Below are 22,049 nucleotides of genomic sequence, written 5' to 3' on the forward strand. Positions count from 1 at the left end.
TATGGGATTGACGTAAATGATTATTGAATGGAACAAAAATCTATTATTGGATGCGGCTCATAATATCAAAAATATATTCACGAGCCCATCCAGAAAAATTCCCCTTCAACTACGTCAAACGATCGTTCACAGAAACAATGCTTTCATTCAGACAGTCGCCAGCTTTCGAAATATAAAAACTTCGCAGCCAGCTTCTCTCAACCATCAGTAAGTATCAATCCGTTGGCGTTACATTCCCTCAGCTCCTCAACGGAACATCCGCAAACCATGAAGTTTCTCCTCGCTCTTGTTGGTGCCGTCTGTTTGGTTGGCGGAATCCATGCTCAAACCTCTACCCTTGGCACTACGGTTACTAGCGCCATCAACATCTCCAAGAACAGCCTTTCGACTGCAATCCAACAGCTAAATGGCACGATCAACATTGCCGATCAGTCGGTGTCGACAGCATACACCCAGTTCGTTCAGAACGTGGCAGCCCTGTACACGTCGTACTACAACCGTTTCTCCAACTATACCACCATCGACTTGAGCGGTCTCAACCAAACCATCTGCAATTTGCAAAACACCATGAGCCCACCCCAGCCAATTCAAGATTGGTCCACCACTCAAATCTTCACCGACGTTCAAGCCAGTGCTCAGCAGATCGAAAGTACCCTCAATGCAGCTGTCCAGACCATGACCAACTCCTGTGCGCCACCCTGCGCCAACGCTGCCAAGGTTGCCACCTGCACAACCAAATGGGGCCCTAAGCTGTCGACTGCTCCGATCACCATTGACCGCATTACCGACTGCGTCACCGCCGAACTGGTTCGCTTCTCTGACATCGGATCCAACATGGCTTCGATGTACAACAACCTGTTGACCAGTGCATCGAACTACCTTAAGGTGGTGGACGTCTGCGACACTCCGGCTCCGGAAGTGCTAAACAACCCATCCCCGATGTACGGATCTCCGTCTACACAATGTCTGAATACTGTAAGTACATTTTCCTGTTCAAAGAACGTCGAATCAATTAATGTTCTGTAATTTTCTGTTCAACAGTACCTCCAGAGAATCAGCTACATGCCGATCAACTCCTACGTAGTCGACAGCATGCGTTATCCCCAGACGTACCTGATCCAATTCCGTGTGCAGCGTTGCGCCAAACTGGTTGAGCTGGATGTCAAGGATCGTGTCGCCAAGGTGCTAGAAAGTTTCCAGAGCTGTCTGTAGATTCGAACGATATGGAATCAGCTAACGCTATGATGATATCATCTGTGAGAAAAATAATCTAACGCTTACCGTTGAACTTGGAATTATAGTGCAGCGGAATTAAGTATTTCGAAATGCAAATAAAATACCAAAACAGTTCAATAATAATAATCGAATTATTTATTATAATGAAATACTCCGTATGGTTCCACCAATTTATGGTGAAATTTTCGTGGATCGTTTTCACGTGAAACTTAAAAAAATGCTATTATTTCCAACTTTTTTGCCATGATGACCGATTATGACGCACCGAGTAGTTTTATTATTAATAGCTCAACCTAATTTACTGCTCTATTGTCCACCAGGGCGCTATGTGAGCGATTGCAATTGGCTACTGCACTCATACTTTGTATAGCGACCAAATGTATTCATTTCTACGTTATCCAGTTGCCTATGTGCAGCTTTCACTTTTCTACTGTTGCTCTTCTTCCAGTCCGATTGAGTTGCCGTTCACCGATATCCAATTATCCGGGTCAGCTAGAGCTATGAGCTCCGAAGAGGGTCAGTCTCCGCCGCTTTTTGGGTGGAAGAGCAACTGATGAATTACTGGGGATCGAACCCATAACCATCCGTTTATGAAACGAACGTGCGATCACTGTGCCACAGGGCACATACATACATTTACATAAGATAAATAGACATCATCAACAATAGCACGGCACAATATTTGGTTTGTGGCTGCCGCTCTCGATACACGCCCAATGCTCTCCAATTCACGCTCCACCTGATCCGCCCATCGTGCTCTCTGCGCTCCACGCCTTCTTGTGCCAACCGGATCAGTAGCAAACACCAGCTTTGCAGGGTTGTTGTCCGGCATTCTTGCAAAGTGCCCTGCCCACCGTATCCTTCCGGCTTTGACCACCTTCTGGATGCTGGGTTCGCTGTAGAGTGCAGCGAGCTCGTGGTTCATCCTTCTCCGCCACACACCGTTCTCCTGCACACCGCCGAAGATCCTATAGCACGCGTCACTCGGAAACACCGAGTGCTTGCACATCCTCCTCGAGTAAGGTACATGCGCCTTCCATTTATTCACACTCCGTTTCTTCGGCGATTTTTCTCCCGAACGAGACGGGTCGGCTGTTTGCGCTTCTGTTTGTAACGTTCCACGTTCTGTCGGGTCCCTTGCTGCCACTAGCGTGCGCAGGGTTCTTGCTTAGGGGGGGCACTATAATAATGGTGCAATATATGTATGATCATGGTGCAAAATAGAATAATGGTGTTACACGCAATATGAATTCACAAGTAGGGGTTTCAACATGGTGTGGTGCCAACATCACCAAGTACTTCATATTGGGATTCTAGAGAAGGCTTCGGATGGTAATGATTTCAAGGCAATACGAAACTTAAACATGAAGTCATTATCTCGACTCTTATAAAATTTTATAAACGTATCAAATACAATGGAGAATATCTGGAAAATTATCAATTATAGGAAAAAAAATTTTGTCGTTGTGAAAGAATTTTGATCCTAGATTGTCTAGGATGATGCTGGGAGAATGTCAGAACTCCTAGATAGAACATTTTGATCGGAATCCTTATTGCAATTTACAGAGATTCCTCCAGGATTTCTCCAAAGATTCGTGCATGAGTTCCTCCAGGAATTCCCTCAAAAAATCTTCCAATAATTCCTTCAGAAATTCCTCCAGAAAGTCTCATATATTTCTCCAGAAATTCCTCAAATAATTCCTCCGGGAATTCCTCCAGTAAATACTCCAGGAATTCCGCCTGAAATTTCTTCTAGGAAAAATCCACTAGAAATGTCTGCCCCCAATATTTCCTCCAGTGATTCCTCTAGGAGTTGCCCCACTAAAACCCCCAGAAAATCCTAAAGGATTTTTTGAAGAATATCTTCCTGGAATTCCTTGAGAAATTGCTCCAGGAGTTCCTTCAGAAAATTATCCAGGAAATTCTCAACGAATTTCTTCAGGAATTCCTTCATGAATTCATCCATGAATCATTTCAAAAAATCCTTCTAAAATTCCTCAACAAATTCCTCTAGAAATTTCTCAAAAAATAACGCCAGAAATTCCTACAGGAATTCCTAGAAAAAATCCTCCAAGAACTCCTCATGAAATTCCTCCAGGGATTTCTCCAGAAAATCCTCTAGGAATTTCAGCCAGAATTTCTTCAAAGAATCCTAAAAGAATGTCTCCCGGAACTCTTCCAAAAATTTCGCGAGGAATCTCTACAGGAAATCCTCCACAGATCCCTCCAGTAGTTTCTCCAGGATTTTTCCAGGATTTTTTTCAGGAATTCTTTCAGGCATTCAATAATAAATTTCTTCTGAAATTCCTCCAGATATTCCTTTAGAAATTCCTCGAGGGGTTCCTTCAGACATTTCTTTAGAAATTCGTCCAATATGCAACCAGTGATTTCTTTCAGGAATCCCTCCACGGATTCTTGCAGAAAATCCTAAAGGAATTTCTTCCAAAACTCTTCTAGGAATACCTCCAAGCAACCCTATAGGAATTTCTTTAGGATTTTTTCCAAAAATTTCTTAAGGAATTTCTCCAGGGATTCATTACTGAATTTCTTCAGAAATTCCTCAGAAACTTCTTCCAGAAATTCCTCCAGGAATTCCTTCAGAAATTCCTCGAGGAGTTCTTTCAGACATTTCTCCAAGAAGCCTAATATATTTCTCCAGAAATTCTTCAAATAAAACCCCCAGGAATTCCTCCAGTAAATACTCCTAAAATTCCTCCAGAGATCCCTCCTGACATTTTTCTAGGAAAACTCCTGAATGTCTGTCTGTCAGAATTCCCCCAATATTTCCTCCACGGATGCCTCCATAACATGCTAAAGGAATTTCTCAGGGAATTCTTCCAGGTATTCCTCAAGAAATTTCTCCAAGGATTTTTCCATGGAGTCCTTTAGGGGATTCTCAAACAATTTCATCAGAAATTCCTTCATGGATTTCTTCAGAAATTCCACAAAAAAACCTCCAGAAATTCTACCAGGAATTCTTTCAGAAATTTGTCGAGGAAGAACTCCTGAAATTCCTCCAGCAGTTCCTCCAGGCATTCCTCCAGAAAATCCTCTAGGAATTTCTGCCTGAGTTCCCCAAGAATGTCTCCCTGAACCCTTCCAAGAATTCCTTGAGGAATTTCGCAAGGAAGTTGTCCAGGAAATCCTCCACGGATTCCTTCAGGAATTTCTTCAGGATTTTTTCCAGCAATTTATCCAGCAATTCCTGAATTTCCCCAAATAATTCCTCCAGTAAATCCTCCAGAAATTTCTCCAGAATTACCTCCAGGAATTCCTCCAGAGATTCCTCATGAAATTTCTTCTAGAAAAAATCCATTAGGAATGTCTGCCAGAATTTCTTCAATATTTCCTCGCGGGATCCTTCAAGGAATTGCTCTACAAATTCCTCCAGAAAATCCTAAAGGAATTTCTCCCGGAATTCTTCCAGGAATTCCTCCTGGAATTTCTCCAGCAATTCTTCCATGGATTCCTCCAGGACATTCTACAGGAAATTCTCAAGGACTTCTTCAGGGATTCATTCCTTCAAAGATTTATTCATGAATTTCTTTAAAAATTCATCCAGAAATATCTCTAGGAATTACTCCAGAAAATCCTCTAGGAATTTCTGTCAGAATTCCTCCAGAGAATCTTAAAGGAATGTTTCCCGGAACCCTTCCAAGAATTCCTTCAGGGATACCTCCATGGATTCCTCCAGGATTTTTTTCAGGAATTCCTTCAGAAATTCCTCCCTCCATGGATTTCACCAGAAATTTCTCAAGGCATTCATCCAGGGATTTTTCCAGGAAATCCTTCACGGAATCCTCCACATAACCCTAAATCAATTTCTCCTAGAACTCTTCTAGGAATTCCTCCAGGGATACTTCCATGGAATCCTCATGAAATACCTCCAGGGATTGCTGCCGGAATTCCTACAGAAATTTCTCTCAGAATTTCTGCCAGAATTCCTCCAATATTGTCTCCAGGGATTCTTCCAGAAATTCCTCGATTATTTCCTCCAGAAAATCCTAAAATATTTTTTCCGGATCTTTTCCGGGAATTTCTCTAGGAATTCCTCCAGAGATTTCTTCATGGATCCCTCCGAAATTTCTTCGGGAATTCATCCATGAGTTTCTTCAGAAATTTCTCAAAAAAAAAACCTTTATTAATTCCTCGAGGACATTCCTCCAGGAAGCTTTAAATATTTGTCCAGAAATTCCTTGAAGAAGTCATCCTGGAATTTCTCTAGTTATTCCTCTAAGAATTCATAAATAAATTCCTCCAAAAAAAATCTGGAGGAATTTATCCAGAAATACCTCCCGGAATGCACACATACCTCAAAGAATTCTTTCGGGAACTCCTCCAGAAATTCCTCCATTCAATTTCTTCAGTAATTCCATCTTGAATTTCTACAGGGATTCCTCCAGGAATTTCTGCAAGGATACCTTAAGGAAGTCCTGCTCGGATTTCTCCAGAAAAACCTGAAGAAATTTGTCCCGGAACTCTTCCTGGAATTCCTCGTGAATTTTTTCCAGGGATTTCTACAGAATTTTTTTCAGGATTTTTTTTCTAGAATTTTTCCAGGAATCTCCTGGAACAACTATAAAAATTTCTCTAGTTTTTGCTCCAGAAAATTCTCTTAAAAAATCTTCATGGATACCCCCAAGAATTCCTCTAGGTATTCCTCCAAGAGTCCATCCACGGATTTCTCCAGAAAAAAAAACATCTCCCGAAACTGTTCCAGAAATTTTTCAAAGAATTCCTTCAGGAAATCCTCCAGATTTTTTTCCAGGAATTACTTCATTTTTTCAGGAATTTCTTCAGGAAAACCTTTAAAGATTCTTCCAGAATTATTTCTAGGAATTCTCCAGGGATTCATCCTTGAATTCCTTCACAGATTCGTTCAGGAATCCCTCCTAAGATTACAGCAGGGATTTTCCCGGATTTTTCCCGGATCTTTTCTGGGAATTTCTCTAGGAATTCCATTGGGGATTTCTGCATGGATTCCTCCAGGAATTTCGTCGGGAATTCATCCAGGAGTCCATCCATGAGTTTCTTCAGAAATTACTCAAAAAAAACCTTCACAAAATCCTCGAGGAGTTCCTCTAGACATTCCTCCGGGAAGCCTTAAATATTTTTCCAGAAATTTCTTAAAGAATTTATCCAGGAATTTCTCTAGTTATTCCACCAAAAAATTCTTCAGGAATTTATCCAGAAATACCTCCCGGAATTCAAACATGGATTCCTCCAGGAAATTACCCAGAGATTCCTCAAGAAAATCATCCAGGAATTTCTCCCGGAATGTTTCGCAAAAAATTCCTCAAAAAATTCTTGCGGAAATTCCTCCAGGAACTCCTGCATTATTCCTGCAAAAATTCCTTCGTTAATTCCATCTTGAATACCTTCGGGAATTTCTACAGAGATTCCTCCAGGAATTTCTGCAAGGACTCTTAAATGAATTCCTGCTCGGATTTCTCCAGAAAATCCTGAAGAAATTTCTCCCGGAACTCTTCCAGGAATTCCTCGAGAAATTTCTCCAGGGTTTTCTACAGACATTTTTTCAGGTTTTTTGTCTGGAATTTTTCAAGGAATCTCTCCTGAAATTTCTCCTGGGACAACTATAAAAATTTCTCTATTAATTGCTCCAGAAAATCATCTTAAAAATTCTTCATGGATTCCTCCAAGAATTCCTCTAGGTATTCCTACAAGAATTTATCCACGGTTTTCTCCAGAAAAAAACTTCTCCTGGAACTGTTCCAGGAATTACTCGAAAAATTTCATCAGGTATTCCCCCATAGATTTCTCCAGAAATTCCTCCAGGGATTCATCAATGATTTTTTTAGATATTCCTCAAAAATCCCTCTTTTGCTCGAGGAGTTCCTTTAACCATTCCTTCAGGAAGCCACAAATATTTTTCCAGAAATTTTTCAAAGAATTCCTTAAGGAAATCCTCCAGAAATTCTTCCAGGAATTCCTACATTTTTTTAGGAATTTCTCCAGAAAAACCTCTAGGGATTCTTCCAGAAGTTTCTCTAATAATTCTCCGGGGATTCATCATTGAATTGCTTTACGGATTCCTTTAGGAATTCCTCCTAGGATTACAGCAGGAATTTCTCTAGGAATTATTCCAAAGCATTCTCTAGGATTTTCTCTATGAATGTCTCCAGGGATTCCTCCAAGTATTCCTCCTGAAAATCCTCCAGAAATTCTTCCAATTATTCTTAAAAGCATGCCTCCAGAAATTCCTCCAAGATTTTTTTCGCGGATTCTTCCAAAAATTCCGTCAGAAATGACTCCACTGATTCCTCCAGAAATTGCTCCACAAATTCCTCCAGAGATTTTTCTAGTTATTTCTGCAAGGGTTCGTCATTGAATTCCTCGAGTAATTCTTCCACAAATTCATGCAGGAATTTTTCCAAAAAATCCTTAAGGAATTCCTCCAGCAATTCATCCTGGAATTCCTCCATGAATTATTTCATGGATTCCTTCTGTTACCCCTCCAGTGTTTCATCCTGGATTCCTTCAGGAATTCATCCAGGGATTACATCAAGGATTTCTCCAGGAATTTCTCATAGCTTCCTCCAGGAATTCTTCTAGAAACTCCTCCAAATGTACCTCCAGAAATTTCCTCAGGGATTCCTGCAGAAATTCCTCCGGACATTCTTCCAGAAGTTCCTCCAGGAATTCTTACAAGGAAACCTCCAGGCGTTCGCCCAAAAATTCCTTCAGGAATGACTTCAGAGAATCCTCCAGAAATTCTTCCAAGAATTTCTCCAGGGTTTCTTCCAGGAATGCCTCCAGAGTTTTCTCCAGGGGTTCGTTAATGACCCCCTGCTGGAACTCTTCCAGAAATTTGTCCAGGAGTTTTTCAAAATATTTCTACACAAATTCCTTCATGAATTCTTTCACGAATTCCTCTACGGATTCCCCCTGGAAATTCTTCAAGGATTCCTTTAGAAATGCCTCCAGGGAATTCCTTCAATATTTTTTCCAGCAATTCCTTTAGTAGTTCCTCCTGCAAATTCTACAGGAATTTCTCTAGACTCCTCTTCCAGTTTTTGAGAGCTACGTTCAAGAATTCTTTCAAGCACTTCTTTAGTAATGCCTTCAGAGATTCCTCCAGAAAGTCCTTCAAGGATTCCTCCTGAAATTTCTACAGGGTTTTCTTCTGGAATGCCTTCACGGATTACTACAGATATACGCCACGATTACGTATTGAAAGCTTTAGTAATGCATAAAATTTAACGATGGTGCATTATTTCGCAATTAGACACATATTTGATTCAAAGATAGTGCCTGGATGATTCTGTGAACATCATGGTGGTGCATGAAATGAATGATGTATGTATGGTGCATTAGCTATGATTATGTTATACTCGTCATGTTTCATATTAAGATGCACATGCAATTCGTGCAAAAGTGCAGGAAACTCAATGTGGCACAGAAATCAACATGTTCCAGGTACGTGGAATACTATTTTGTATGCGAAATGCCAAATGGTGCATCAAATTCAAATGTAAACCACATCATAATGGTGCATAAGATACCTAGATGGTATAATGAATGCCAAAATGGTGCATGAAAAGCTTTGAACAAGGCGAATGATGCTAGTGTGCTGCATTAGTTGTCGCCGTTATTCAAAGATTATCAACATGTTGCATGGTTAGGTGCACGAATTGCAAAAATGGTGCATAGAATACAAAATAAAAGTGTTTTATGTGATGCTCACAACATAATGGTGCATCAGATGCCTAGATGATATAATAAACGCTGAAATGGTGCTTGGAAAGCTTTGATGGTGCATGAAATTTAACGATAGTGCATATCTGTATGATGCACTTGATTTCTAGTTGATTAAAAGATAGTGCATGAGATCAGCATAATGCGTGGATACCTGGTTCATTCTGTGGACGCTTTGAAGAAGGTACATGATGTTAGTGTGCTGTATTGGTTGTCACCGTTATTCAGCGACACTCGACATTGTGTATGGCTAGGTGTACGAATTGCAAAAATGGTGCTTGGAATTCAATGTGGTGCCGAAGTCACCATGGTTCACGTACATGGATTACAGTTTTGGAATACGAAATGCCAGAATGGTGCATGTTATTCGAATATGGTGCTGACATCACTGATTAGTTAAAAGATGGTGCGTGAGATTAGCCTAAAATTGATTCTGAGAACATCATGGGTGTGCATGAGATACTAAGAAATTATATGTATCAAGGGTGCATTTGTTGCCACCATGACTCAGTGATTCTCAACATTGGGTGGTTAGATCCAAAATGCAAGAATTGCAAAAATGATGCATAGAATTTAATGTGGTGCGGAAGTCAACAAGGATCAGGTACATGGAATACAATTTGGTGTACGATATGGCAAAATGGAGCTTATGAAATTCAAATGTGAATTAACGCTTAGATGACGCGTGATATGGTGCTTAGATATTCATGTGATCATCATGGTGGTGCATGGAATGCAAAGGAGCTACATGATGTTTGTATGGTGCATTAGTTTTACCATGATTCAGTTATACTCAACAAATTTCATATGTAGGTGCACGAATTGCAAAAATGGTGCAGGAAACTCAATACGGCACAGAAATCAACATAGACCAGGAACAAGGAATGCTATTTTGTATGCGAAATGTCAACATAGTGCATCAAATTCACTTGTGAACCACATCATAATGGTGCATAAGATGCCTAGATGATATAGTGAATGCCAAAATGGTGGTTGGAAAGCTTTGAAGAAGGTGCATGATGCTAGATGATACATTAGTTGTCACCGTTTTTCAAAGCTTATCAATATGGTTAGGTGCACGAATTGCAAAAATGGTGCATAGCATACAAAAAAAAAATGTATTTTATGTCATGCTCACGGCATTACGGTGCTTTAGATGCCTAGATGATATGATAAACGCTGAAATGGTGCTTGAAGAGCTGTGATGGTGCATGAAGTTTCATGATGGTGCATATCAGATACTTAATTGATAAAAAGACATTTCATGCGATCATCATAATAAGTGGATACCTAGATCATTCTGTGGACATCATGATGGTGTATTGAAAGCTTTGAAGAAGGTGCATGATGTTAGTGTGCTGTATTAGTCGTCACTGTTATTCAGTGATACTCGTTATTTTGTATGGCTAGGTGCACGAATTGCAAAAATGGTGCTTAGAATTCAATATGGTGCCGAAGTCATCATGGTTCACGTACATGGAATACAGATTTGGAATACGAAATGCCAAAATGGTGCATGTTATTCGAATATGGTGCTGACATCACTGATTAGTTAGAAGATGGTGCGTGAGTTTAGCCTAGATGATTCAGAGAACATCATGGTTGTGCATGAGATACTAAGAAATTGTATGTGTCAATGGTGCACCATGGCTCAGTGATTCTCAACATTGCATGGTAAGATCCAAGGTGCAAGAATTGCAAAAATGGTGCATATATATTTTTTATAGAAGGGGGGGCAAGTGCCCCCCCTTGCCTCCCCCTGTGCACGCTAGTGCTTGCTGCAGCATTATCACCCGCACTGCGTTCTTCTCCTCAATTCTACATTCTTCGTCGAACCATCCGCTCCGTCGTTTCCGTTCCACGTACCCGATTGTGCTCTCGGCTGCGTCGTTGATGGCTGCTTTCACTGTACTCCAGCAGTCCTGTAGAGGGGCCTCATCGAGCTCATCCTCGTCTGGCAACGCGGCCTCGAGATTCTGCGCGTATGCAGAGGCGACATCCGGTTGTGACACAAGGTTGTACTGTGGCGGTCGCCGGTACCGTACATTGTTGATGACGGAGAGTTTTGGGTGCAGTTTGACCGTCACTAGGTAGTGGTCGGAGTCGATGTTGGCGCCACGATAGGCCCTGACGTCGATAATGTTGGAGAAGTGCCGTCCGTCAAACAAAACGTGGTTGATTTGCGATTCCGTCTGCTGTGGTGATCTCCTGGTGTTGCGACAAGGGAGGCTATGTTGGAAAAAGGTGCTGCGTATGGCCATATTTGTGGAGGCGGCGAAATCAATGAGTAGGCCGTTTTCGTTCGTCCTCGGGGGCGCTAAACTTACCAATCGTCGGTTTGAATTCCTCCTCCTGGACTTTCTGAGCGTTTAGATCTCCTATGATGATCTTGACGTCGTGGCTTGGGCAGCGGTCGTGCTCGCGTTCGAGCTGTGCGTAAAATGCGCCCTTGTCATCATCATTGCTACTGGAGTGTGGGCTGTGCACGTTTATTATGCTGAAGTTGAAGAATCGGTCCTTGATCCTCAACCTGCACATTCTTTCGTCGATCGGCCACCAACCGATGAAAGCTCTTCCCAGCTCGCGTGTAATGCCGCAGCTCTGGTAGATGGAATAACGTTCGCACCATGGATGCTGTCCAACACACCTCCTGCAGCGCTACGATGCTGAACCCGCGGTCCTTCAGTAGATTGGCGAGTATGCGGGTGCACCCAATGAAGTTGAGAGATCGTCAGTCCCACGTACTGAGTTTCCAATCGCAAGTCTTTTTGGTTTTCTGGGGTCTTTGCCGTTGGTCTCGGATCGTATTATTCTGCTGCAGATTTTCCGTTACAATGATTTTTTACGGTTGGCTCCTAGGGCCTGACACCAACCCCCTACTTTCCGGAGGACCATAGTACACAGTCGTACCAAACTATCTGTCTTCAATCTCGTGCTATATCCCACCAAACTCGTATTGGATGTTACTATGTACACTAGCGCCACGTGGATGGGAAGTTCGGAACTATGAAATACATCACCAGGAAGTGGTTGCTGTTCTGAACAAGCTTGCGCGAAGACAGAATGTTGCTATCTTGTCGAGGTTCCGAGAGAATTCGCCTGGTTCTCACCGGAAACTGCATGAAATTCCAATCGGCAACACTACACCTATCTATGATAGTGTAGAACGCAAAAAGATTGAAATTTGGTTTACTAACTGCCTACAGAGATATGGATGCGCAAAAAAAAAAAAATAATTTCACGTTTTTTTGCATGTTGGTACTTAACGTGTTAAAGCTTTTAAGATACCTAACAAGTTTCAGTATTAATGTAATCCACGAATTACTCCGTTACTACGCGAGGCAACAAAAGGAGTTAAAGGGAGCGTCCATTCATAACATATCGTTTTAGAGGGGAGGGGGAGTCTTTGATTTTACATACTACGATCCATGTATTAGATAGGAAAATAGGCTATGATGGGGGAGAGGGGTGTGAAAAGTCGGCTTAAACAATGTTACGTCATATCTAAATGCTCCTTATGAAGTGTCTCAGGGAATTTGTAGGAACTTTTAGTAGGCATGAAGGGATTAAACGGGAATTCCAGCGGGGGAATGCCAAGCGCGAGAGAGGAAGCAGTATGGGATGTTTTTAAATGGTTTATAACGAGGAGGGGAATCTGGAAAAAACCTACTTCAGGGAATACAGATTGAAAAGCTTTAAGCCTTCAGGACGTGCACTATTGTAAAAAGTACAACAATACCAAAAAATCCTCGCTCGTCGTACACAACACGAGCGAGGTGGAGTTTCAGCCTGCTTGATGGTGCGCGTCCTGAAAGGTTAAAGCTGTTAGTACACAGGGTCAAATATTTGTCCAAAAAGAAACCAATGCTCAAACATCTTATTTAACTTGATCGAATTTTCATTAGTGTCAAACTGATGTTGTTCCTTGAGTTCTTTCCTTGTCAAATATTTTACCTTGTGTACTTCAGGCCTAAGAAGCGCAAGTTATCAGAGATAATTTTGATGACATTCAAAGTTAAGTTTCTCAAGAAAAGCGTAGAGAAATTTATGTTATTCTTCTACATTTCCACATTTTTTTTTCAAATAATTCAAAATTCTAAGATATTTCCAGTAGAGATCATGTTGAGGATGCAGTAGGATTGAGGCTACAATGCTAATAGGTACATAGAAAAATCCTGGCCCTGATCAGAGCTACATATTTAAAAATCGTAAATGATGTAAAAGCGTAATCCAACAGGATATCTCTTTAGAGGCAGGTCCGGAAGCTCTAGTGAAAACACAACAAAACAAATATTCAAACCTTCGAAACTGTAATGAGCGCTCGCAAAATATATCAACGCTTATCATTTTTCTTGCTGTTAGCAGGAACACATGTTCACAAATAAACTGATATATCTGTTGGTATTTACACAAGGTTTTGACGTATTTCAGGAGTTGGAACAATCGCCATGTGTTACGCCGCAAAACCAAAATAGTTCAATACCGTTAGTGAGCGAGGCTTTTAAATTTTCACAAAAAAAAAGATTCCCTTTTAAAAGATTTCCTTAATGCCTATCTACTTTTAAAGTTCATTGAAAAAATATATTATTATTTTTTTCTCTGGGGTCCGTATTCACTCCTTCCAACTGTATCAGATAATGCAAATTCATGCACTAACCTAAAAAGTCCATGTTCTGCGTCAAACAGCTCCTCATGAAATACAATACTTCTGTTAGAACAATCTTCACTTTTCAAGATATAAAAGCGTCGCTACCATTCAAACTCTTTTATTATCTAGTTAAAATTCCCGGTGGTCGATCTCATTGCTGCTGAATGGTGCACCCGAAAGTTATGAAGCTACTCTTTGTTCTCATAGGCGTCGTTTGCCTGGCAGGTGGAATACAGGCTACTATCCTGATCACAACCGTGACTAACGCTATCAACACCTCCAAGGCCAGCTTGGCGACAGCAATTCAACAGTTGAACAGCACGGTCAACGCCGCCGATCAGACTGTAACTACAGCATGGACCCAATTCAGTCAATCCATGACCGCATTGTACCAGTCGTACTACAGCCGGTTCCAAAATTACACTACCATCGATTTGAGCACTCTCAATCAAACCATCAGTAACATGCAAAATATCGTGTACCCACCACAGCCAATCCAAGATTGGGCCATCAATCAGATCTTTACCGACGTCCAGGCCGACGTCCGTTACACCCTGTGTCAACCCCAAGGTGACCGCCTGCACAAACACCTGGGGAGCTAAACTGTCAGGGGATCCGATTACTATCGACCGTTTGACTAATTGCATCTCCACCGAAGTAACCCGTTTCACCGATATCGGAACCAACATGGCTTCGATGTATCCGAATTTGCTCACCAGTGCTACGAACTATCTCAAGGTTGTGGACGTCTGTGACACTCCGGCTGCGGAAGTGCTGAACAACCCATCTCCGACGAACGGATCTCCGTCTACTCAATGTCTGACCACCGTAAGTACACTTTTTAATTCCGAAGATCCGTCACAGTAGCTAACAGTTTGTTTTATTCTATTCAACAGTACCTCCAGAGAATCAGCTACATGCCGATCAACTCTTACGTAGTGGACAGCATGCGTTATCCCCAGACGTACCTGATTCAATACCGTGTGCAGCGTTGCGCCAAGCTGGTTGAGCTGGATATCAAGGATCGGATCAGTGCTGTGCTGGATAGTTTCTACAGCTGCTTGTAGGCTATTTTGTCAAGTGTTCGGATATCGAGAAAGGCATAGAATAAACAATGTTTAAAAATTACCTTCATAATGCTGCTCATGGATGTACCTAGGTTTAAAGCCTCTTTAAAAACATAATGTTCTCCTATATTATTCATCTGCAGAATTAAGAGGGATTCGTCATTTATTTACTACACATCACTGTTTTCGGGGTTTAAATTTCGTTGTTACTTACCACGATCCACCACCAAAGATGCCTAATACGATTTACTCGAACCGAACGCTTCAAGAGCTTAGTTAGTTTTACTTTCAAGAATGTTTGTTTGAAACATTTCAAGTATAGTGGCTATCTTTTCTGATACGTTTGCAGAAGAACGTGGGTTCAACCCATGCCCGGTTATTCTCTCCGAATTTGCATATTCATTTCTATTTTCTCCCTCTTTTCTACATATACAATTCATGTATATTCATTTGATCATAGGAATTGCTAGAACCTAGAACGGGTCAAAATTCTGTTTCCCTTCCTTCCAACTTTGTAGCACAATAGTCAGCCATGTGCGGTGAGTTAGGTTGAATAAATAGAAATGAACAGCAGGAAACTAAGCGAATTCAATCATTCTCACTGGACAAATTGCGCCTGCAAGTTATGCAACCATTGCACTGTGCCACATCATCTTCAGAGTTGGCTGAAAAACAAAATCCATTACTCACAATTACGCCTGGTATTCACGCATAAACGTGAACCGTCTGCCACTAAAACCTCTTGATAACCTCATTAAGAACATCTTCTGACTAAATTAAGAGTAGCAATAAAACTTCCGTACAACTTACCCATGCGGCAACTTTTTTGATTTATGAGAGGTATGTGAGTAATCAGTTCATGAATGCCAATCAGCAGAGTTGCACATTAACGTTTGATTGCTTTGTTGACATTCATGTACACAACAGAAACACGTGTTTGATAAACAAATCAAGATTTGAAATATGAAAAGAAATCCACGTGTTCCGGTGGGAATCGAACCCTTACCTTACCGATCAGGCTAAGGCAGGGGTGGCCTCTGCTGTACATAGTAGCAGTCTCCATTCCACTCGGTCCATGGCTGTTTGTCTCCAGTTCCGCACTCTGCGTAGGGTCCGCAGATCGTCCTGCACTTGGTCGACCCACCTAGCTCGCTGCTCTCCACGTCTTCTTGTACCGGTCGGATGACTCTCGAGAACCATTTTAGTCGGGTTGCTATCCGACATCCTGATGACGTGACCCGCCCACCGTAGCCTCCCGATTTTCGCGATATGGACGATGGTTGATTCTCTCAGCAGCTGATGCAGCTCGTGGTTCATTCGCCTTCTCCAAGTCCCGTCTTCCATCTGCACTCCGCCGTAGATGGTACGCAACACCTTCCGTTCGAAAACTTCAAAGGGCTGTTGGTCCTCTGCACGTAGGGTACATGCTTCGTGCCCATAGAGGACTACCTGTTTAATCAGAGTTTTGTAGATAGTTAACTTCGTGTTACGGCAAACTTTGTTCGATCATAGAGTTCTGCGGAGTCTAAAGTAAGAACAATTTCCTGCCACAATGCGCCTCTGAATTTCTCTGCTGGTGTCGTTGTCGGCGGTCACGTGAGCCCAAGTACACGAATTCTTCAACCGCCTCGATTTCATCACCGTCGATATGAATTCGGGGTGGCGGGCGCGGTGATTCCTCCCTGGAGCCCTTTGCCATCATGTACTTTGTCTACGACACATTAATGACTAATCCGATTCGCCTGGCTTCATCCGACTCAAGGGATGTACGTTTCCGCCACCGTCTCAAATTTACGAGCAATAAAATCAATATCATCAGCGAAACCAAGCAGCTAAACGGACTTCGTGAAAATCGTTCCACTCGTGTTAATCCCCGCTCTCCTTATTACACCCTCTAACGCAATGTTGAACAGCAAACACGAAAGACCTTACCGTAGCCCTCTGCGAGTTTCAAAGGGACTCGAGAGTGTCCCTGATACTCAAACTACGCACATCAATCGATCCATCGTCGCCCTGATCAATCTTATAAGTTTATCCGGGAATCCGTATTCGTGCATAATCTGCCACAGCTGTTCTCGATCGATTGTATCATACGCCGATTTGAAATCGATGAACAAGTGATGTGTGGGCACGTTGTATTCGCGGCATTTCTACAACACCTGGCGTATGGTCCGTTATAGCGCGTGCATAAAATTTGAGAGAGTATCTTGTAGGCAGCACTCAATAGTGTGATCGCGCGGTAGTTCCCGTAATCCAACTTGTCGCTCTTTTTGTAGATGGGACACACGATACCTTCCATCCATTCCTCCGGTAATACTTCCTCCTCCCAAATCTTGGTAATGACCCAGTGTAGTGCTCTCACCAGTGTTTCTCCACCGTATTTTAGAAGCTCGCTTGGTAGTTGAACTGCTCCAGCGGCTTTGTTGTTTTTCAACCGGCCAACCTCCTCCTCAATCTCTTGAAGGTCAGGGGCCGGAAGTCTTTCGTCCTGTGCACATACTCCTAGATTTGTTACCACGCCACCTCCGGTACTTGCAACGTCGCCATTGAGGTGCTTATCGTTATGCTGCCGCCACTTCTCGACCACCTCACGCTCGCTCGTGAGAATATTCCCGTGATTATCTCGGCACATGTCGGCTTGTGGCCTCTGTGCGAGCGGTTCAGCTTCTCGTAGAACTTTCGTGTGTCCTTAGCGCGGTACAGCTCTTCCATCGCTTCGCGATCTCGTTCTTCCTGCTGGCGCTTCTTCATCCGGAAGACTGAGTTCTACCTGTTCCACGCCTGTCTGTAACGTGCCTCATTCGCTCTCGTACGGTGTTGCAGCATTCTCGCCCATGCTGCATTCTTCTCGTTTTTCAACTGTTCACATTGGCCGTCGTACCAGTCGTTTCTGTGATTCGGAGTCGCGAAGCCTAGTGCTGTAGCCGAAGGTACTACCTATGGCGGATCGGATGTCCCTCCAGCCATCTTCAAGTGTAGCTGCGCCAAGCTGTTCTTCCGTTGGTAGGGCCACTGCTATTTACTGCGCGTAGTCTTGAGCCACTTCTACGTTACGCAGTTGCCGGAATTAATAAAAAAATATAAGGCGGCCAAGGGGGAGCACGACTCCCCTGTCCCCCTTTGGCTACGTCCATGGTACAAGCTTGAGTTCCTGCTTGTGATTATGTAAATCATTGTTTACTAGTGTTTGTGATTATGTAACAGAAATTACCTTAATATTATGGAATCAGTTCATTGACACAGATATTTTTTTAAGAAAACTACAGCAGCATGCTAATCCATCATATATTATTATTCATTCAAGCAGTTTTGATTTTCCCACAATTCATTTCCGAACATTTTCTTCAATTAATCGGTGCAAAAATGCAACGATTGAACTCGTTCTTCAAATTAGACGAGATATCCTGAACATTCTCCTTAATCAACTCTCCGCACCACAGATTGCGCTCCTTTGAATCGGACAGATAGAAAGAGATGATCGACGCTGCCACAGTCACTTGCGAGTTCATTTGCTGTATCTCCATGTAGATGTCGTTGAAGTACTGAAAAGTAATCGGAAAATCATTACTAACAATGAATCAGGTTATAAAGCAATGCAAACGTTACCTGTTTGACGCAATTGGTAGAGCTAGATGCACAAATCTTCAGCTGGTTGGTAAGTGTTTTGAAATCATTCTTCACCACATTGAAAATCTGCTGCACGGGAGCCACTATGGTTGGTACAATATCCGCCGACGTCTTCAAACACGTTCCGAACTTGGCCAACTGGCTGGGTAGACTGGTGCCCATACCAGCGAACTGTACCATACAATTTTCCACATACTGTTGGTAAGCATAGGACACGCGCAGACCATGGTAACTTTGCATGATCAGGTCCATGGTTTCCTGAAGTAGGCTACTCATTTGGTTGATGTCGGAACTGATGGTGTAGTCGAAATGCGCTTCGCCGTAAGAAAACACATTCGAAAACCCTTGTAGACTGGTCAACGCTTCTACCATTTTGGGCTCGTTGGCACCGTAGGAGTTGTTCATCGTTGTGTAGGTTGAGTTGACCAGGACTACCAGGCTATTGATGGATGACATAATCCTGTTTCGAGCGTTGTTTAGGTTCTTGTGATGGGTACCCATAACGGATTCAATGCTTTTAAGGCTCGAAGCCATTGCACCCAGGCCATCCTTTCCGATGGATATGGACGTGTACTTCGTGAATACTGCTCCACTTAGGAAGCTTAGAACACAAAATACCGTCAGGAACATCTTCATCGTTCTGGTTGATTGAGCCGCGGTGGATGTGAGAGTTGGATGCAACTGGAGAGACTGATGACCAATGGGTTGAGAGAGATAAGTTTTTATAGCGAATCGCAGATCTGCTGATGAACAATAAAGGTCACACATCCGAATTGTTTTTAAGAGAGGAGCAAACTTTGGTGCTATGAATGACGCAAATCTAGTGAGTTATTTGCTGGCTTTCATGTTTTGCTATCTGCACATTGTTGTTATGGATCATCCTTTACAATTGATTATTTCGGGGATTTTTATGGGTGTTTTCTTGGTTAAGTGCCTTTACGATATCTTAAAAACTAGTTGGCCGATTGATGCCTGCCAAAGCATTGCTGTTCCTATGTGTGATTAAATTCCTGGCAGCCTATCCACTTGCGAACCAACAATCCTGACTCGTGACGCCCAGGTAGAAAACCAGCTTAATAATTATATATCTCAAATTTGGGATGTTAACAATAACTTGAAATTCGATCTGTAAAAATGATTTATTTTTCGTTGTTTTCATCGATTGGAACAGTAATGCTGATTCTGTATATTTGTGAGATCCATTTCAAATACTAAACAGAGTACGTTACGGTTTATAAGCTAAACGAAGCATTGTAAATTTCCTGTTTAATCGTATGTGTTTTTCTGTCTATTGGACCTGCAGCCGTTTAGATAATTTATACAGTCCACCTTTGTCAAATAGCTTTTAACAAAATAAAAATACAAAAAGCAGCTATTTTCTAAATCCACACAACATGGGTACATTTGATTCGTAATATTACTGTACATCACTATCTTGAATTTTGAGCTAACATCTTGAATTTTCTTATCGTAACTTTTGAACTTTTCAAAAAATATTTTTAATGCGTTCTCAATACTTTTAGTGCTGCAAATCGCGCTTTGAGTATTCACCTTAAAGAAGAGTAGAGAGAGAGTTATCTTCTTAGGTCTAGCTAAGGTCTGTCAGGCAAAGACAATGATAAAATCGAAACATTACTGTGTTGTGTATGCATATTACATGGTATTATAGCCTGAAATTCCTTAGAACAGCCACCATTTTTGATATTTTGATCACCATCTTGGTAACTCTGGTTGCGGTTTTTGGACTCTTTAGTTTTTACCCATACCAAATTACTCCATACCATATACTGCATAATTTTAGAGAGTAAAACTCCTAAACAGTCGCCCTCTTGAATTTTCGGCCGCCTTCTTGGATATTTTGGTCCCCATGCCAAATATACCCATACATATTACATGGTTTCAGAACCAAAAATTCTATCTTTTATCTCGAACTGTAGACCGCTTCTTGCATTTTGAGACGCCCACTTCTAGTCATAATTTTTGAACTTCGGACATCTTTCTCTTACTCAATATATCCAAATTGCACGGTTTTAGAGGCTTAAACTCCTTATTACAACGGCCATCTTAAATTTTGAGTCGCCATCTTGAATTTTGGTCGCCATCTTGAATTTTGGTCGCCACTTTTGGACTCCAAACATTTTCTCAATACCAAAAAATACACAAAATGCATGGTTTTAGATGCTAAAACACTTTAGCACAGCCGCAATCTTGAGTTTTGGGCTGCCGTATTAGATATTTTGGCCATTATATTTGGACTCCGCACATTTTCTCCCTCTGTATAAAAATACCCACATGGCATGGTTTTGAGCCCAAAACTCCATAAAATAGCTGCCATCTCGAACTGTAGGCCGCCATATTTGGTTTTTAACCGCCATTTAGAAAATTCTTGTCACCATTTATGGATTCTGGACCGTACCAAAAATACCCATATTGCATGGCTTAATAGACTAAAAATCCTTAAAACAACCTCCATCATAAATTTTGGGCTGCCAGCATGCATACTCTGGTCGCCATTTTAGGACTGCGGGCATCTTCTCTATACCAAATATACCAGTATTGCTTGATTTTAGAGCCTTACATGCTAAAGTTTACAAAATTCTGCGAAAGTTGATGTGTCGCAGTTCAGTTGGTTCTGTTTTATACCTACAGGGTGTTAGGTTCCTGAGTGCAAACTTTTTAAAGGGTGATAGAGGACCATAAATGGTGAAAAAATTGTTTTACGCATATGGTCAAATCTCAACCGTTACGTAGTTATTGAACTTTCCATGTTTTTGTTTAATATTGTCATAACTGGCTATAACATTAAAATTGCCAAACTTATCGCAGTTTTTTTTACCCATATTGGAAAGATTATTGAATTTTCTATCAGATGGCGTCTTAGAATCGATTGGTTTAGTTAAATAACTAAGTTTTCTAAAGCAAAATAGCCCCAAAATAGTGTATTTTAGTTTGTTTTTGTCAATTATCTTAAAAAAATTAAATGCGATATAAAATAAAATTCTTTCTTCGGCAAAGTTATGGCCTATGTTTCACTCTACAATTCGTTCTGTGACACCAAACTTCTTTCTCTTATTGTTTTCTTGCAATTTTGATTTAAACATCGCATTTCAGATTATAAATTTGCAGCTGTCAAAGTAAGCACTTTTTTGCGCACTGTGTCGCACATTTAAATCAAAGAATGGATTGTAGAGTGGAACAGGGCCATAACTTTGCCGAAGAAAGAATTTTATTTTATTACGCATTTTTCAAAGATAATTGACAAAAACAAAGAAGGCATAGAATCCGGTTACGAATCGAATAAGCGGTGTGGAGCAAAAACGATTTTTTGAACCACGCTAATGTTCATTATTTGTGCCAAATTTCATAAAAATCGATCCATTACTTTTAACTGTGGATAAAAACAAACAGACGTGGTTTTAAGCATTTTGTACAATCATGACCAATTTTCATTCGCATACTAGATGGTTATTTTATGATACAGTTCAATGTTCTGTGATGGTAATTACGAAATTTCGTTAGCAGTTACTTATAGAGACACTTTCTTGCAAAATTTCATCAACTTTGATCAATTGGTTTGATAGCTGCTGGTGTTGGTAGGGGTGAGTGTTAGTGAAAATTTTTCGTGTTTTTCATGTGTGATGTTTGACTATTCATAACTTTTGAATTTCTCTGCCAATTTTCATGAAATTTTCACAGTAGCTAGTTGATTATATGTATATTATGCCTGCAAAATTTGGCATAGTACTTTTAATAGT

General features: G+C 41.4%; 1 protein-coding gene and 1 pseudogene across 1 annotated transcript; both read left to right on the top strand.

Moving 5' to 3' along the window:
• The first annotated feature begins 209 nt into the window (after positions 1 to 209).
• On the top strand, positions 210 to 1,362 carry LOC109399265 (uncharacterized). The gene is made up of 2 exons (XM_019671704.3): positions 210 to 975; positions 1,042 to 1,362. Exons 1-2 carry the CDS (start codon positions 268 to 270, stop codon positions 1,210 to 1,212), a joined length of 879 nt encoding a protein of 292 aa, XP_019527249.3. The 5' UTR covers positions 210 to 267; the 3' UTR covers positions 1,213 to 1,362.
• A 12,371-nt stretch (positions 1,363 to 13,733) lies between these two features.
• On the top strand, positions 13,734 to 14,669 carry LOC109399266 (uncharacterized; annotated as a pseudogene).
• The last annotated feature ends 7,380 nt before the right edge of the window (positions 14,670 to 22,049 follow it).

This window comes from Aedes albopictus, chromosome 2, assembly GCF_035046485.1.
Source record: "Aedes albopictus strain Foshan chromosome 2, AalbF5, whole genome shotgun sequence".
In the NCBI taxonomy this organism is placed as follows: Eukaryota; Metazoa; Arthropoda; class Insecta; order Diptera; family Culicidae; genus Aedes; species Aedes albopictus.

What these genes read in the sequence shown, in the direction of transcription:
- LOC109399265 (XM_019671704.3), top strand. Translation starts at nt 268, where the DNA reads ATGAAGTTTCTCCTCGCTCTTGTTGGTGCCGTCTGTTTGGTTGGCGGA. An exon ending in CTACACAATGTCTGAATACT is followed by an intron (nt 976 to 1,041) that starts GTAAGTACATTT and finishes TCTGTTCAACAG; the next exon opens with TACCTCCAGAGAATCAGCTA.